At 45.5% G+C, this 18701-nt stretch overlaps 1 protein-coding gene across 1 annotated transcript; it reads right to left on the reverse strand.

Moving 5' to 3' along the window:
* Positions 1-1206: 1206 nt before the first annotated feature.
* TRIM63 (tripartite motif containing 63) lies at positions 1207-17279 on the reverse strand. Its single transcript, XM_028738785.2, has 9 exons — positions 16969-17279; positions 11186-11355; positions 9554-9722; positions 7404-7499; positions 6887-7120; positions 5329-5351; positions 4343-4467; positions 2936-3007; positions 1207-1879 (listed from the first exon to the last, which is right to left on the reverse strand). The coding sequence occupies exons 1-9, from the start codon at positions 17125-17127 to the stop codon at positions 1869-1871; spliced, it is 1059 nt and encodes a 352-aa protein (XP_028594618.1). The 5' UTR covers positions 17128-17279; the 3' UTR covers positions 1207-1868.
* Positions 17280-18701: the final 1422 nt, after the last annotated feature.

Raw genomic sequence — 18701 nt, forward strand, 5'->3', positions numbered from 1 at the left:
GTTTGGAAACTTCAGATAGCATAGAATTTAGTGGCCAGGGTGCTCACTGGAACAAGACGGTTTGAACATATTATACCAATCCTGGCCTGACTGCATTGGCTGCCATTTAGTTTCCGGGCCCAATTCAAAATGCTGATTTTGACCTATAAAGCCTTAGAGCCAGAAGCCACTGTCCAGTACAAGCTCAGGCCATTATTAAAATGTGTTGGGGAGGGGGGATTATTGGGCTGTTCTTATTTTTGTAATGTATTTTGTAGTTTGATATTGTGATTTTATATTCAGATGTTGTGATTTTTTATTGTGAACTGCCCTGAGACCTGAGGGTATACAGTATACAAATGTAATAAATAAACGACTCAGGACCATTGTGTGTTGAGACTAATGAGAGTTGTAGTTTAGCAACATCTGGAGCAGGCACGAGGGACGCAGGTGGCGTTGTGGGTAAAACCTCAGTGCCTAGGACTTGCTGATCGTAAGGTCGGCGGTTCGAATCCCCGCCGCGGGGTGAGCTCCCATCATTCGGTCCCAGCTCCTGCCCACCTAGCAGTTCGAAAGCACCCCTAAGTGCAAGTAGATAAATAGGTACCGCTTTATAGCGGGAAGGTAAACGGCGTTTCCGTGTGCGGCACTGGTGCTGGCTCGCCAGTTGCCAGCTCCCGGCCTCTTGAGCGAGATGAGCGCGCAACCCTATAGTCGGTCACGACTGGCCCGTACGGGCAGGGGTACCTTTACCTTTACCTAGAGCAGGCACATCCAACAGGTAGACCGTGATCTACCAGCAGATCACTGGACATCTGTGGTAGATCACTGGCAGATAACCGGCTCCCCACAAAGTAGCTCAACAACTAACAACTTCAGCTCCCCTATCAACATTTTAGCCCTGCACCCCCTAAAAAACAGGCCTTCTTTTCTCAACAACTCAACAAGCTCAACAACTTTGACCGGTAGATCAACTTTGACTGTGAGTAGATCGCAGTCTCTTGAGAGTTGGCCACCCCTGATCTAGAGGAGGACCAAAAGTATTATAACTTAAGTATGAATCATTTGTTTGCAAGGCAGGTTATAAATATTCTAAATAAGTACCAGTAATTCTTCCTAATAGTCTTTTCTTGGCCTGAAAACTGCATTTGTTTGACTGTAACTTAGTGGCTGATCTGTGATCATAATAATAGAGATTGATTGGCTGAAATAAATAACCAATTGAGATAAAACTGGAATTCATTTTATTTTAACTATATACAACAAAGAAGTAAAATTGGCAGACACCTTTTAAAGTTCAGCTACAGGCATTGAGGCAGATAATATTCTTTTATCAAATCCTTCTTCCTAGATCAAAAAAGTTGACTAAAACGATTGGTACGGTTGGTTAGCTAAGGTCTACTAACACTAAAACTTTCCCATTTTTCCTAACAGTCTAAGCAGTGCAAAGAAACTCTAACTAATTCCTAGAATTGGCATCCTTCGGTCTGCGGAAGGGTGCTCTGAATGCCCCCCCCCCAAAAAAAAAACCTGAGGGGAGAAAAAGCTTATCTTTTTTTCTTTACAAAAAAAAATTCAAGTGCATGACAATTATGTACAAAAACACACACACCAACAACATATAAAATGTATGAAAGGTTCCTTTTTGCACCCGTGTATAAAAGTGTCCTTGTGCAAGTATTCTTTCTGGACTGCCAAGAATTCCACATCCCAAATGGCTCTTCTTCAGCTGAACTTTGTCCTGCTCCTTTTCCTCATTGCTTGTTGGGCATTCAGTTTGGGCGTCCCACCCCACTACACCCCTCTTCCTCCCCCTCCCCAAATCTTCCCAGTCCGTACAGGCAGAATTTCTCCTTCCCCTCTGGAATTCATTTCCCCCTCCTCCTTGGTTACTGAGGACCTGAAACAAACAAAGGTGGAAAAGACATGTAAGTGAAACTAGTTTAGTACACAAGGAAAGGATGGGGAATGTGTGGACCCTCCAATTGTTATTGGACCCCCAAAACCCATCAGCCCCAACTAACATGGCCAACAGCTGACGGCAATTGCCTTGTAACAGGGAAGACTGTTTCTCCATCCACATCGTACATTTAAAGCTCATTTATACCACTTAGCTCTCCACAAAGAATTTATCTTTATCACCAAACTCCAAATATAATTGCACATTGTATTAATTAACATTTTTTTTATGTATTAGTGGCCATGTGATAATTTTAGCTTATAAATTTTATTGTTTAATGTCTTAACTTGTATATTAAAGTACTTTTATAGCTCTGTTTAGAGTAAGTAATGTCTTGATAATATAAATGTTTTAAGTTTTTTGTATCAATCCAGTATATTTTATTTTAATTGTTGAATGCTTCTGTGTACATTGTGGCAGCCTTTGGCTATGTGCAATAAAACTGACTGGCTGACTGACACAAAGAATTCTGGGAACTGTAGTTCACCCCAAATTACACAGAGCACTATTCCCCTCACACAGCAATTCCCAGAGTGCCCTGGGAAGAGGGGTTGGTCACCGGTCTCTCTTCTAAGGGAACTCTGGGAATTGCAGCTCTCAAAGAGTTCCCAGGATTCTTTGGGGGAAGTCATGGCTGTTTAAAGTGGTATGATACTGCTTTAAATGTATAGTTCAGATGGGGCCTCTCTTTCCTCTAGCCTGTGTTCTTTGCTGAGAACAGCGTTCCAGTGACAGGGTGCCATTGCACTGTGAATCTCCTTGCCTCCATCAATGGCAGCCAAAGCTGTGAAGTTCTGGAAGGGCAAAACTCAAAAAGCCATCCCATGGGTGCCATTTTCCCCCTCATGGTATTGAAATGAAAATAGCATTGCCATGATTCAAGGTGCCACACAAACACCAGTCCTCAGCAAGAACGTGGATGCTCTGAGCAGCCAAAGTTAAAAGAGTTTCTCAACAGCCACATTTCTCTTTCACTTGCTCCAGTTATGCACGTACCATCCACCTTCTCATCTTGTGGGTCTCCCTCTTCTGTTTCTTCTTCCTCATTCAGCTCTTCATCTTCCTCATCTTAAAAGGGTTGGGGGGGGGGGGCGGAGAGATAAACAATGCAGGAGATTTAGAACCACCTTTTCTACCAAGGAACCATCCACTGACATTTGATGCCAGGAGTTAAGCTAGGAAGGATCTTGCAAATGCACCACATACATTTAGAGTACACCACCAGCCCAAAATAATCAGGGGAGTTGTAGTTCACCCCTCACAGAGCTGCAACACCCTTAACAGACTACATTTCCCATGATTCTTTAGGGATGTGTGTCCTTTAAATGTACGGTGTGTGCACAGCCAACAATTAGCTCCCCTATTGTCTACTCTGATGAATGGCAGTGGCTGAGGCTACAGTCTTTCCACTTCCTGCTACCAGATCCCTTTTAAACAAGAGATGCCAAGAACCAAACTGGAGACCTTCTGCATGGAAAAATCTGTCCTCTGCCCCTGACCTGTGGTCCCTCGCAGAAAACACTGGGAGGAAAGCAGTTTGCTCACTACAACCATCCTTTCAAAGGAACACAGAAGGATGACTTAGACCAGATCCGACTGTTGGTCTGCCCAGTTAGTATCGTCTACACTGACTGGCAGGGGCTCGCTAGGGTTTCAGGTTGAAGTCTCTTCCAGTCCTACCCAAAGATGCTGGGGACTGAACCTGGGATGCTCTGAATACTTTGCACATGCTCTACCGCTGAGCTGTGATCTCTTCTTCATAAGGAACAATGCATGGGGTTCTCTGAAAACCTTTTATGCCTAAAAGGGCAGTATTTGAAAATATTAGTTATTATTTCTAACTGTGCTAATAATCCTTTATCTTTGTTTTGCAAGTAGCTTACAGGTAGAGGCAGTTTCATTAGTCTGCTCAACCTCTCTAATAACAGAAAACAAGGGGAGCAATGGACCTTAGCCACAGAGCAGGTGGGAGAGGCGGTTGAGACACAAGAGGAATTTTCTCTGCCAAATTTTCCATTATGAATGTTTCCTCAGGAGAACACTTGACGTATCTCCAATATTTACTGGGCATGCACCATATATCTGATAACTGCATGTGACCCCTTCAAGGAAACCCTGAAGGAAATTTGGTGTCAGTATTTGATAGGTGGTGTTTGACAGCTGGCATGCAGTAGTACTTAGTAAAGCTTGAGAGGTGACTTGTAACGACTTTTTGTATTGGTGACTGACTCATCTAGTTTTCATTTCTGTTGTATCTTTGGAATTCTGGGGGTAGGGACTTGGTCTTGGTTTTATTGATCTGTAAGTTACATTGGAAGTTGTTGTTGTTGTTGTTAATATTAGTTGGAGGGGAAAGATTCTTTAAATGACAAGAACACTGAAAAGGTGCCATGTTTACCATACCTGCCTCAAAGTCAAGGCTTCTCAAGGCTTCTGCAATGTTTTCCAGGTCTATGGTAAAATAATCCATGTTCTCAAAACCTGGCTCAATCTTCTCCAACTGAGCACCTTTCGATGCCTCGATAATTCTACAGAGAAAACAGGATGGAAAGAGATGTTTTTTTCTTCCTGCTCTTAGTGCGTTTCCCAATGCTATCATATACATGTCTATTCAGAGTTAATCCCCACTTAATTTAATGGGACTTACCCCCAGGTAAGTAGGTAGAGGAACTGCACCTGTGCAGTGTAATTCACTCACAAGTAAGTCCTACAGGTATGCTCAGTGGGGCTTATTCCCAGATGAGTTATCCCAGAACTTCATTAACCCATTGTGTTGTTTTAATTTTGGTTATAACTCATCCTGAAATTTATTTCAAAGGATGGCTTTGGTTTGGTTCACCTATTGGGTTGATCCACACTTCCGACTGTTTTGTGCCTAAACAGCAGGGGTCCAAGCAGTTTCCCACTTGACCCGCACTTTCTAGGCATGGGTTCGAGCCTTTTTCTTTTTCTTTACCCTGCTCCATTCCCAGGGAAAACCCGCTCTTTAGTGTTAAATCAGAGCAAACATCAATCCAGAGAAAACCCAAATTGCTGTTTGCTCCGATAGAGCACTAAAGAGAAGTTTTCTGGAGTGGGGTGTGTAGAGGAAGTGGAACAAGAGGAAGTGGGGATATGGAAGGTTCACCTTTAATGCAAACTGAACCAAGCATACTTTATGATCTTTATTCTGCCTCTCAATTTCTGCAGTCAGGAGTGTTACAACTCAGCAAAGAAACAAAAAACAGCACACTCCTTCTAAGCTGGTCAGCTCTGAAAAGGAGCCTTGTTTTTAAGCTTTCAATCAGAGAGAGCTTCTCATTAGGATCCTGTATTCATTGAGAAGAACAGCATATAGAAGAATTTGCACACAGAAGCTGCAATTTAGAAAATTGTGTTCCAGGACTTACGTTTTAATGAGCTGCTTGGCAGACTGGAATGAGGAAGAAACAGGGAGGGGAGGGGAGAAAACAGAGAGTGATCATTAGTGGATAAAGACATTTCACTTTAAAACTGTGCCCCCCTTAGTGGCAGTATCTTAAAAGTTTGACCTGCTTTGATCATCTGCCCTTCCTCCAGGGATCCAAGGCAACATATCGTACATGATTTCCCCTTCCTATTTCATCCTCACAACAACCTTATGAGGTAGGTTAGGCTGAGTGATAGTGGCTGGCCCAAGGTCATCTAATGAGTTTTCTGGCTGAAGGGGGATTAGAACTTGTGTCTCTCCTTTAGTTTCATAGTGGCCTACCTTCCAGGATTGTTGTTGTCGGAACAACTGAGATAGCATTTATATGGCATTTGACATATGCTAGTGATTCTTTTCAAATATTTTGATCTAGACGCCAGTTTGGAGGTTGGGTCTCCTAAAGCAGCAGATGGAGAGTTAAAAAAGGATATGCAAAGTCTCCCTTGGACTTATTTTGGGTAAAGTCACTCTCCCCCTCAATTGTGATTGGTGCTAGCACTCAGCAGAATTTAATAGTAGATGGTGGGGTGGAGACATTTACCTGGCCTGGCAGGTGAGTCGCTGCTGCTTCCTAGAAGGAGGGAGATGCAGCGAAGAGGGTGGCACAGTGTGGAGCAGGGAAGGGCAAGGCTACCAAGGAATGATCAGGAGACTAAAATGGGCTCCCACTTGTTCCTTTGCTGAAGTAAGGGGGGGCTCCCAACAACCCATCAGCTGATAGGTGGTAGGGGGATGGCTTGCTCAAGGAGGGGGAAGCAGTTTCCATTTCATGTAAATGGTTTCTTGCTCCCAGCAGTGCTCTTTGAAGGCCCCCTGTGCTGCTCCTTTCTACCCCTGAGGAGACTTGCAAATGGCTCTGTGAGCTGTTCTGTGTGACTCCTGCTGCACCTCCAGCAACAGGTAGCCATCTTGAGAACCCTGCGCAGAGAATTTTGGCAGGTGGGCAGGGCAACATGCTTTGTGAGTCATCTGCCGTCACAACAGTGTCATCTGACTGACAGCTGGGTTGCCCAGTCCATCTGTCAAAGTTGGCCGGCAGGGTTCCCCCACCCCTGATCGAGGCCAGGAGGATGGCTGTTGCTGGACATGGATGGAATGATATGTTGCCCCATGTGGAACCAGCCATTTAAATTCTACTTCCAGTAGAAAACCAGTGCCTTGGCAGAGCTAAAGGTTCCTGATCTGCAAGCAACCATCCTTCCCTACTGCCAGTGATGGACCCACAATGGTCATCAAAGGAAATCCTGCAGTTATGATTACGATTGTCAAGGCCTGCTGCACTGAGTTTCTTGCAGCTATGGAAGTGAGCAGGAGGGCAATCTGGTCTTGGTCTCCAGCCAGAAGACAAAGAGGAGTTGGCCACCCACTCCACTTCCTTAGCACAGGGCTGAAGAACCTATAGCTGTCAAGATGTCGCTAGGCTCCCACCAGCAACCCCAATGGCTGGTGGACCCTGGTGGTCCACAGGCTGCCCATCATTGCCCATAAGTTTGCCTCACCATGAGAAAAGCAGCTCCTGCCTCTTCCTCCATAGACTGGATGGCGCTCTCCACCAGCTTGCTCGACTGCTCCAGCTGGTCTTTGTACTGCTGGATGAGGTTCTGCATGAAGCCAACTTTCTCTTCTTGCGCCTTGGAGATGCGCTCCAGCAGCCAACTCCGCCTCTCCTCTACAGTGGCAATGAGGGCTTCAAACTTCTCACACAAGTCCTGCTTGACCTGCCGGCCATTCTCCTGCCAGGGATTGAGAGGAAACAAGTGGATGAAGGTGAGGAACATGGTGGGTTTGCAGCGACTGCTTTGTCTAAATGGAGTAGTAGACTTCTCCCCTGATTTAGCTGCCCAGATTTGGAAAAAGAGGGAAGCCAGTGAACCTCAGAGACAGGCAGACATCTTTCTTTCTCCCCCCCACCGCACCCCTCACCCTGTCAACACCTGCACCAGCCATTTCTCAGAGTTGTGTTTCCCTTCCGCCGCTCAGATTTCCAAGGGCTCAGTCATTTGTTGCATTCCTCACCTCGGTGGCTTTGCACGACTCTTCCAGCTGGTTGATGATCGTCTGTATTCTGTCATTGCCTGCCACCAACATAGAGATGCAGTTGGTCAGCTCCGTCTGTGTGTGAGAGAAGGCAACAAAAATAGATTGGAATCCTGCATGCCCCTTCTCCTTCGAGAGAAAGGGCATGCCATGCTGTTTCTCTGGATAATAGTAAAAGAAGGGATGGCTATGGGAATAAATGAAAGATCCTAACAGAGGAGATAAAGAGGAACCCTCTAATTTGGGTTCGGACAGGGCTGGGGGGGGGGGTCCTGTAATACAAACAGCTCCAGCCTAGATTGGCTTGTTTCCCTTTCTCCTCTATCCCCTTTCCCTTTCATGTCATGTCTTGTTAGACTGTAAACTGGTGGCAGGGACTTGAGGGGGGTTGTACAGTGTAGAAAATATTTATCATTATCATTATTAACTCAGCAAGGTGCCATTTGCCCCAGCACACCACAGCCCAAGACCCCCTGTCTCTGAAAGAATGAGGCAGAACTTCTTAAGGAAACAGAGGATGTTGCTAAGAAAACCTCAGCTCAGTGGTTGCTTGTGCAAATCCCTCTCCTCATGCTCCCTGCAAATTCAATACCTTGCAGACCTGATGGCTTCTGAAGGCACCTTCACACGATCCTGGGAGACAATGGGCCGTTCACCAAGCAGAAGCCAGCACAGACGGTCTTTTGTCACCTGGCTGCTTGGCAACACCCCTCCCTGCCTCTTCCAGGGATCCAAAAGGCTGTCTGAACTGTGGCTCTCACATGGACAATGTGCCGTGCACAGCTTGACCTGGGTTGGTTGGGTGAGTGGGCCTTGGGGCAGTTGTCATGACTCATACAGTGCAACTGACATTGGTTGCTATGCCAAAGCTCAACCTAGCTTTGTGGTGAGAAGGATGAGTTGCACTGTGAGCTGTGAATGGTGACGAACCCATTAGGTGATCTACTTATCCCTGCGTGGCAGGTTTGTTTATTTTATAGTTGCAACTTCCACACATGGGTTCTACTCTCAACGCTGGGGAATGAACCTGGGTCCTTCTGCATGCCAAAGAGATGCTCTACCATTGAGCTATGGCCCTTCGCTGTGCTTGCAGTGGGGAAGGGACCCAGTGGTTGATTTGTTTGACTCCTGTGAGAGAATTCATGCAGTCTCCATGGCACCCATCCAAGAAGCCCAGGGAAAAGACCTCCAGCCACCCAACCCTGCTCACAGCTGCTCCCTTGGGACTGAACGCCTTTCCGAGGGGTCCTCCACCACCTCGCGGCTCTCAAGTGACTCTAAATATAATCTGCTGGTGGCTTCTTGGAGACTGCAGTCATCTGTGTATATCCATACCAGCTGTGTTAGCGGTCAAAGGCTATTCCTGAAAGGCACAGCGCAGCACATCCTGATGTCTCCAATCACCTCTCAACCCAAATGGAAGATGCTCCCTCCTGCTCTATCTGCATGCCAAGCAATGAGATGTGAACCCCTCTAAGGTCAAGGGACTGAACCCTTTTGTCCTTGTGAAACGCACCAAGGTTTCCTAATGGGTCCCCTTTTTGCTCTAATGTGTCCATCCAGGTAGAGTTTGGGGCAGAAATCCAGGACCCCACTTGGAAGGTGGGTACCAAAACATAACAGGTCTGGCTTGCCACACATGAAATAATGTCCACTGCCATCTTAAAAGTCCACTCCTCGTCAATAAGACAATTAACTCTGGAATAAAAAAATGATCTAACTACCCCCTGAGATTCCTCTGAAGCTTATCAAGGATTCCTCAATGAGAAGATCAGTAATGGTGAACAACAACTTCCCTGAAAGACAGCTTATGCCCTACCACCAACAAGCCAGCCATGCGTGGGAGGTTTCAGTAGGGTTATATATTGTGAAAAAAGCAGGGTCCCTTTTTTTGGCAATTGGATAGAGGTGCAAAAGATAGAGGTAGCCTAGGGAGAGTCCCAAAGGAGAAGACTGGAGGGCCATGTTTGGCCCCTAGGTCTGAGGTTCAATGACTTGAGAGTTTCCAGGGCAAGGGTTTTGGAGTCCCCTTGCAGGTCAGCCAATGGGGGAAAGCGTTTTCTGGAGGCAGAAAGTTGAAAAAAACGTTTGAAAACAAGTGTGAAGCCATTGAAAGCAACAGTTGGTACCTTTTGGCCCTGAAAGACGCTTTGAAGGGGCGCCACTTCACAGTCTTTGTGAGCCCCAAAGACTTTGCACATGGAGCAGGTGGGCACCTCACAAGTTAAGCAATAGATGTTAATCTTCTCATCTTCGTGTTCTTTGCACATGGGGTGGTTTCCCTTCTTCAGGGGTCGGCTGGAGAAAACACAAAAGAAGCCAGTTGGACAGATGAGACTCTTAGTCCTGGATGTAATGGACTTTTGTTTAAAGACAAGCACACATATTCCCTCCTCTTTTCTCATCTTAATGGCATCTTTTTATTTATGGGAATAAAGCCAGAGTTCACATGTGAGTTTGGTTAAATAGGAACAGTGGCTCAGGTGTGTTTCTCCTTCATCAGCAACCAACCGCTACAACAGAGATGCACAAATCTGTCAATTAGGTCTTTCTCTGCTTCTCATTTCCCCATTCCAATTCCACATCAACTAGCAATTTTTCCTTTTAAAAAGTCCACACAATTTTTGTGTGTGCACATTTCTTCTAAGCTATGCATCTTTGTATGCATCTTGCCTAATATATGCATTTTGCAAGCTTCCCCCTCCGCCATATAATGTAGTTTTGTACATCATTTTCACTCATTCATTCATTTTTGGCATGCTTTTTGAATGGGGAACTGCATCACAAAATTTGGAGAAGTGCAGATTTCAAAGGATAGTTGTGTGTTCAGTTCACACTGGTTTGCTCATCTGCAAAATTGATGAGCATCCCCTCAATTCCTTCTTCCAAGTCATTTATAAAGAGGTTGAACAACAACGAACCCAGGACAGAACCCTGTGGCACCCCACCTGTCACTTTTTTCCAGGGTGACGAGGAACCGTCAGTGAGCACTCTCTGGGTTTGTCAATCAGCTACAACACTACTTAACTGCTACCTCATCCAGTCCACATTTACCAGCTTCTCTACAATAATATAATGGGGGTGTGTGTGGATTTGACATGAAGGTAATGGAGACTAGACCCTGGCCATCTCTTTGTACAGTAGGAATTGGACTGACTCCCACCTCCTCTCTAATATTAACCTCCACACTGAGGTTATGTTTAGACCTTGCTTCTGTGCGTGCCAAAGTGTCCAAGAAGCTAGCTCTGGCTCTGCAGAGCTGTTGATTTTATTTTGGGATGCCAAAGCTATTTTTTCACTCTGGGCAGGACTTAATGACACCCCACTCCCCCACAAAGCATCATCAGCGCCTCCCCTACTATATTCAGATACCTCTCTAATCCACCCAAATTCCACTTCCTCTAATGGAAATGGATCGGTGCATGTGTGCTGGGTTCCTATAGTCCTCCCAGTGTTTCTGGACTGGTCTGCTTTTTTCTGCCCACTTTCTAACAAATGGATCCTTCCCAAATATGAGTGACAACTGTGCTTCTCCCTCAAAGCATAGGAAGCTGCCTTTATCCCACCTCTCTCAGTATTGTCTACTGGGTGGCAGTAGCTTGAGCTTGCCAGGGTTTCGGACGAGGCGTCTCCTGGGCTTACCTGAAGATGGTGAGGATCGAATGTGGAATCTTCTGCATGCAAAGCAGATGCTCTACCTCTGAGCTATGACTTCCCCCTTGAGCTATGGCAAACAAGAGGAAGGCAGCTGTGATACAAACCTGGTATATTCCTGCTTGTAGATATCAATGATGTTCTCCACCAGTAGATTCCTCTGCAGGCCATAGACTCCGTGGCGGTCCAGGATGACTTCGTGGCGGCAGGAGGGGCAGCGGAACCGTCCCCCTGATATGGTAGTCCCCCGGGCCGTTTGCCAGTATGGGTTAGCAGCCTGCAAGTGCCATGAGCAATGTAAGGGCAAAGTTCAGTAATCTTTAAAAAAAAGTTTTTTTGCAAAGGACCCCACAAAACAACCAATCCTACCACCGTTTGGCCTGGAAAAGATGACCTGAGGGCTCAGCTATTCAAGTATCATCACAGTTATCCGGTGACGCTTGTAAGAATGATTCATAGTTGTCCTTATGGGATGGGGAAACCCCATCATGCTTTGCACTTGTATCAGAGCATGACATTGGAAAACTGGCCAAGCTCAACAAGTGGATGATCCAACCAGAACCGTTTTTTTTAACTGTTCCAGAGAGCCAGTGTGGTGTAGTGGTTAAGAGCGGTAGTCTCCTAATCTGGGGAACCGGGTTCGCGTCTCCGCTCCTCCACTTGCAGCTGCTGGGTGACCTTGGGCTAGTCACACTTCCTTGAAGTCTCTCAGCCTCACTCACCTCACAGAGTGTTTGTTGTGGGGGAGGAAGGGAAAGGAGAATGTTAGCCGCTTTGAGACTCCTTCGGGTAGTGATAAAGCGGGATATCAAATCCAAACTCTTCTTCTGTTCCAACAACAACCTTTCTATTGGAGCTGGAGATCAGTGGCCACAGCTAGGTTTTCAATTACATAGTTGCATGTTATCTATTTCACATGTCTTTTTAGATCTAGAGTGGAGAACCTATGTCTTCCTGATGCTGAGATTTCCCCACCTGTGTTGTAGCTGAATAACACCTGGAGGTCTACTGGTTCACCATTCTTGCTTTAACTAGTAATGCTGGAGAAGTTTGATGCAGCTCACATCTAAAGCTGAATTCATCACAATTTGCACTTTCTGAAAATGTGTGAGAACCAAAACACAGCCATCCTTCAAAACTCACACCTCCAATTTTTCTGATGCAGTTCAATAACCAATGTAACAAAAATGCATATATAAGGGGGAAATGTGCATTAAAATGAATGTATTGGTGAAGAAAACATACAAAAATGCATTATACTAGGAAAAATTGCTTGCAAAAATGAGCACATGAGTCAAAGCTGCAAAAAATGTGTATATAAGGAGAGATCTGCACCAGGCATAGGCAAACTCCGGCCCTCCAGATGTTTGGGACTACAATTCCCATCATCCCTAGCTAACAGACCAGTGGTCAGGGATGATGGGAATTGTAGTCCCAAATATCTGGAGGGCCGGAGTTTGCCTATGCCTGATCTACTAAAATGCTGGAGATTTTTCATGAGGATTAAAATAATAATAACTGCAAATTGCTGCATAAATGTGAATTGAATTTAAGATTAGAAACATGAGAAACTGAAAGTGACAGATTTCCGCCCCCATCCCTAACTTATAAAGACAAGAACGCAAATGTAGCTTTGCTGAATAAGATTAAAGTCCAAAGCAGCTGAGCAACCTCTGGAGTGTGAAAGGTGCCCCACACTTTATCACGGATAATACCCATTGATTTTAAGTCTATGCTCCATGAATTTGTATGACCCAGAGATGGACAACACATGGTACCCTCCAGATGTTGCTGCACTACAACTCCCATCATCCCTGGCCATTGGTCATGCTAGCTGGGGCTGATGGGAGCTTGAGTGCAACAATAACTGGAGTTCCCCAGTTCCTTATCCCTGACCTAATTCCTTTTTAAAAGCCCATCTAAGCTAGAGTGTGGGGTGTAAAGTACTTTCTTTTGGTCCATCCTGTGCCTGCTGCAAATCGCATTCATTAGAGAATGACTGTGAGAGAATCTGCTCCAGCCCTTGATTAATTTTCATCCTATTGATGAGCAGATCTGAATGGGTTGGACAACCCTTCATAGGAACAGGCCACTTGCTCCAGTCCTCTTTAGCAGAGCATTTAGAGATGGTTCAATCAAAGTGGGGGATTATAAGGGAAAGAAGGGTTTTGTTATTTAAGAGTAGCTGAAACAGTGTTGGAATTTATTTATTTTTTTACAATAGCTTCTTGTGACTGTACCATGAACTGCCAGCAGTACAAAATGGATGCTGGTGGGAAGGAGGATTCTGTAAGTCTACCCATGGCTGCTCATCCTCCTCCAGATTTTGGAGCTGGTATGTCACTGAATATCATTTACTGCAGCGCAAGAGCAGGAAAGGGTCACTGCTGTCTCGCCCTGTTCGTGAGCTTCCTGGAGGCATCTGGTTGGCCGCTGTGGGAGCAGAATGCAGGGCTAGGGTAGGCCTTCAGAGTATCTAGCAGGGCTGTTCTAAGGGTCTTATGATCATAAAGGAAGAACTCTGTGACAGCCAGAGATGGGGGAGAAATTCAATTCAGTTCCCATTTAAAAGAGAGTCTATCAAATTTGCACGTTCCAAAGCAGCATGAGACCTGAAACACCAGCATCCTCTGAAATCTGCACTTATCTGACTGTTGCGATGCACAAAAACACATTAGGTAAAACTGTGGACCGGCTTTCCCTAAAACTCTGCTTCTAGAAGCTCATGAGGTATCTTCACACCATCTACAAGTGACGCATTCACACATGTATTTGTCACATGACCCAGTGGCCATGTGGGTTTTCCTGGATGGAAATTATGCCATCTTGCGAGAAGCAGCTCTTGGTGATAATAAAGGAACAACAGGTCTGGTTTGGGTTTCAACAAGCACTTCAGTCCCTGCCTTCCCCTCCGCAATTGGCTGTCAAACTGTAAGACCTTTGGAAGACTTTAATCCCCCTGTCCCAGCAAACAGAATCCAATTTCTCCTCTGCCCCTGGATTTTCCTTCCTGCGTCTCCTTGTTTTGTTGCCTTGGAGGTTTGGCAACAACGATCAACACACTTTGGAAAGGCGGTGTCAGAAGTAAAACAGGCCCCCTAAAGGCTCAGCACTCTTATCAACTGGCTCCTGCCACAGCTTCTCTTGGATCTCTTGGGAAGTGGTCTTGGTGCATTCACACAAACTGAAATTGGAAAGGGGTTGTATTTGAATTTTCAAGGGGATGAGACCCCTGGCAAAAGTAATGAAGGATATTTCACAGTTATCACAATTTTCATTATATTTAACTCATGTTGCAACTAAAGTACTTTGATACAGTATATCCTTTCCGTTTCCTTTTTGCATTTTTGCACAGCGCTGCTAATGAGTTTGCTCAATGCTGGCTCATCTTGTCGTTCCAGTTATTCAGTCAATAAATCAATTCATTCATTCATTAATGTGATTGGGCAGAGGGTGATTTCTTTCAGAACATAACATTCTGTTCAGGGATGAAATAAGAACACGGAACTGTGCTTGGAAGTAGCCAGAGACGAGCCCAACTTGGATCATTCTATGAAACATCAAATAATATTGTGACACCTTAAAGACTAACCGTTTCATTATGGCATAAACTTTTTTGGATTGGAAGTGCACTTCCTTTAGTTCATAAAAGTGAATCCCATAAAAAAGTTTTAAGTCTAAGGCAGGTGTACTAGCCAAGGTGGTGCTCTCCAAATCTTGTTGGACTACAGCTCCCATCTTCCCTGACCATGTTGGCTGGGGCTGATGGGAGTTGTAGTCCATAACACCTGGCGGGCACCACCTTGACTACTTCTGTTTTAAGGCCTCACAAAAAGACTAAAGCAGCTATTTCCCTGCCGGAAATTCCAGGCCATTTGGCACCAAGGTTGAGTTGGGATTATTTACCGTATTTTTTGCTCTATAAGACTCACTTTTTCCCTCCTAAAAAGTAAGGGGAAATGTGTGTGCGTCTTATGGAGCGAATGCAGGCTGCGCAGCTATCCCAGAAGCCAGAACAGCAAGAGGGATCGCTGCTTTCGCTGCGCAGCGATCCCTCTTGCTTCTTCTGGCTTCTGAGATTCAGAATATATTTTTTTCTTGTTTTCCTTTTCCAAAAACTAGGTGCGTCTTGTGGTCTGGTGCGTCTTATAGAGCGAAAAATACGGTATTTATTTCCAACTAGAAAATGGCAACGTTGCATTTGACAACCTGATTGGTAGCCTTGGGTCCTTCTGGGGAAAGGGCTTGGTTTTCTCGAGCCAGGGGAAATCTTTTCCACACTCATATAAAAGGGGCAGCTTGGCCTTTGAGTATTTGTAGGTAAACAACACTATGATGGAGACCATTCTTCGTTGTATAAGTGGATAAATAAGAAAGTACATATTGGATGAACCAGACTATTATGTGACACGTAGGACTGTGAAAACTTGTATAATAATTTATTACTTATACCCCATCTGGCCTAGCCTCCCCAGCAACTCTGGGCGGCTTCCAACAGGGTATTAATTTTTTTTTATGGCTTTAGGGAAGCAGAAGACATAGAAGCATAGAATTGTAGAGTTGGAAGGGACCCTGAGGGTCATCTAGTCCAACCCCCTGCAAGACAGGAATCTTTTGCCCAACATGGGGTTCGAACCCACAACCTTGAGATTAAGTCTCATGCTCTACCAACTGAGCTATCTCTCAGACTCATGCATTTACCATTTTAGATTATAATGAATGGTAATATGTGACAGGCAGTTGTAACAGAACAGTGCATTTTGTAGTGGCTTAATGCATTTTGCATATACCCATTTTGTTACTGCTTTTATGCGACTGATTGGTTAACAAGCAAACATTCTGTTGCTATTGACATATAGGTCTATAATTTAAGATACAAAGTCCCACCCAAAGATGACAGGATGACGTAGGCTCTTGACAGCTGTATGTTGTGGAAGACAAAAGCCCAACGCATGAGCTCCTGCCCTCTAGAAGAGGCTCTGTGTGATCGGCATACCAGCACAGCCAGGTGTCCCGATGTGGGCGGGACACAGAGGCAAAAGTGGGTGGAGCAACACAGGTGAATTTTTGCGGTTGGCTCATTTTAATACACACTCACTCACTCACCCCCTCCAGGAAAGCAAGAAACAATATCATAGTTCAAGGGCACATTCTAGCCAGGCAGAAGCACCCAAGGGGGCTTCAAAGCGGGGCCAGTGAGGGGCGTGGCCTGGGGACAGGGGGTGTGGCTGTAGAATGGTGGGACCTGGGAGAGGTCCAAGGGCCAGAGGGAGAGGCCCAGAAGGTTGCAATTGGCCCCTGGGACTGAGGCTCCCTTTCCCTGCTCCGTACACTTAGGTTTTGCACATGAATAACATGTGAGGAGGGCTGTTGATCTCTTTCTATGACCCTAACCATGCTCACTTGGCCATAAGTCAAAGACTGCTGTCTTAGGCAAGCATTATTGGAAGGAAGTCCTGTTGAAATCAGTGGGACTTGCTTCTGAATAAGCATGGATAGGAGCATGTAGGCTGTACATTTGAAGCACATTTACAGTTCATTGCTTCCCCAAAGAATCTTTGGAACTGTAGTTTGTTAAGGGTGCTGGGAATTGTAGCTCAGTGAAGCTATTAGTTTGTACCCACTTGGGAGGGGGGACCTCAGGGTTCTGGTAACTGCCCCCCTCCCAGTAGAATCCGCAAGCCTGAGATATGTACACCACACTGGAGATATTGTTCGGGGATGAACCCAGATCTTCTGCCCTTTCCCCCTTCTTCTTCTTTTGCACAGAGGTGATCTATGCATTTAAGTGGCATAACTCCCCGCTGCTCCCACCTCACCTAAAACACAACTCCCCCCCCCCCCCGTTGTCCCAACACACACCTTGGACAATGCTAGGACCCCTACTGACCTGGAAGACGTCATTGGCGCATTTCCTGCAGAGGTTATGCTGGCAAGGTAAGATCACCACAGGCTTGGAGAACATCTCCAGGCAGATGGGGCAAATCAACTGTTTCTCCAGATTCTCCATGGGGTTAGAGTCCCGGATGATGCTCGACTGGTAATCCATTGCCCCCTTCGGTGCTTCCAAATTATATCCTTTCTTTTTTTTAAGCGACTGGAGAGAGGCTCCGTGCGGAAGGTCTCGCCGTCTGCTTCTGGGTTCTAGAACTGTGTGTGCTGACCCTTCAAGCAAACCTTTGGGCTTCTGCACTTTGTCTGAGACAGCTCCTCTGCTCTATTTATATCATCTGAGTCACATGTGCATTGGCTGGCAGGATCAGTTGGGAAGAGGGTCGTGTTTCCTAAAGGCTGACATGCTGTCACATGGGGAGGGGTGACCCCTCCAGAGAGGGGTCTGTAAACAAGGCTGAGGACAATTTGTTCGAAGGCTGGGAAGTCAACTTCCAGGGATGTATATTATTTTTCTCCTCTGCTGCAGCCGGCAGTGTCTTTTGGGACAAAGAAATTGGAGACAGCGTTGTGTAAACACAGTCACACTTTCCAGGGAGTTAAACAGGCAACATGAGCCCACCTGTCACCCCTGACTTCCAGAAAACCGAGGGTTAAACTCAAAGCACTCAACAAAAGTGTTTGCTATTTCCAGCACCGGCTGCCCTCCACAGACACTTAACATCTCCTCCTCTTATTACTGTTGGCTCTGGAATCTCTCAGCCCCATTGCCCATGTCTCAAGCTGCAGTCCTCTCTTCTCTGATCTGTATCCACTGAGAGTACAAAGTCTGCAGGACTTGTGTGACCCACCAAACTGAATACAGACCACCAGGTTTTATGGAGGGACCTTGGGATCGTAGTTGATAGCTCAATGAAGACGTTGGCCTGGTGTGCAGCAGCTGTGAAAAAGGCAAATCTCATACTAAAGATCATGAGGGAAGGGATACAGTAAACAGTTCTGGTCACCTTGTTTCAAAAAGGATATTTTAGGTTCAGAAGAAAGGTTTGGAAAAGGAAAACCAAAATGATTAAGGGGATAGAGCAAGGATGGTTGCAGCGTTTGGGACTTTTTAGTTTAGAGAAAAGGCAATTAAAAGGTGACATGACAGAAACTTACAAAAATTATGCATGTCATGGGGAAAGTGGATAGAGGAACGTTTTTCACCCGCTCTCATAATGCCAGAACTCATAGATATCCAATGAAGTCAAATGTTGAAAGGTTCATGACAGATAAAAGAAAGTAGTTCTTCATGCAGTGCATAGTTGAATTATGCCACTCGCTCCGGCAAGAGGCAGTGGGGGACACCAACCTAGATGCCCGGAGATCAAAAAGAAGAACCCAATGACACTAACCAGCCGTGCATCCACCCGTTAATGCCTGAAGCTGTCCTTTGGACATTAGAGTTTCACAGATTTATGGAGAGAAACTCAAGGCCCTGAGAAAGAGGCGTGGTTGTTTATTGGTCCCAGTAGTGTCTGCATCCTGAAAATGTTTCACATCTAGCAAAGACTAATCCAGTTTAGTCTGCTTAACACCTACATTTTATAGCAAAACTCTTGTCAGCTGGAAACTGGGAACAAAACACAGGAAGCTACCATTAGTCCAGGTGAAAGTTTTAAATATTAAAGGGATGCTGTTCTTCTGAACTTCCTTTCTGCCCTTCAGCCTAGAACCCTGGCAACTAAGGGG

The sequence above is a fragment of the Podarcis muralis genome, chromosome 7 (assembly GCF_964188315.1).
Source record: "Podarcis muralis chromosome 7, rPodMur119.hap1.1, whole genome shotgun sequence".
Lineage (NCBI taxonomy): Eukaryota > Metazoa > Chordata > Lepidosauria > Squamata > Lacertidae > Podarcis > Podarcis muralis.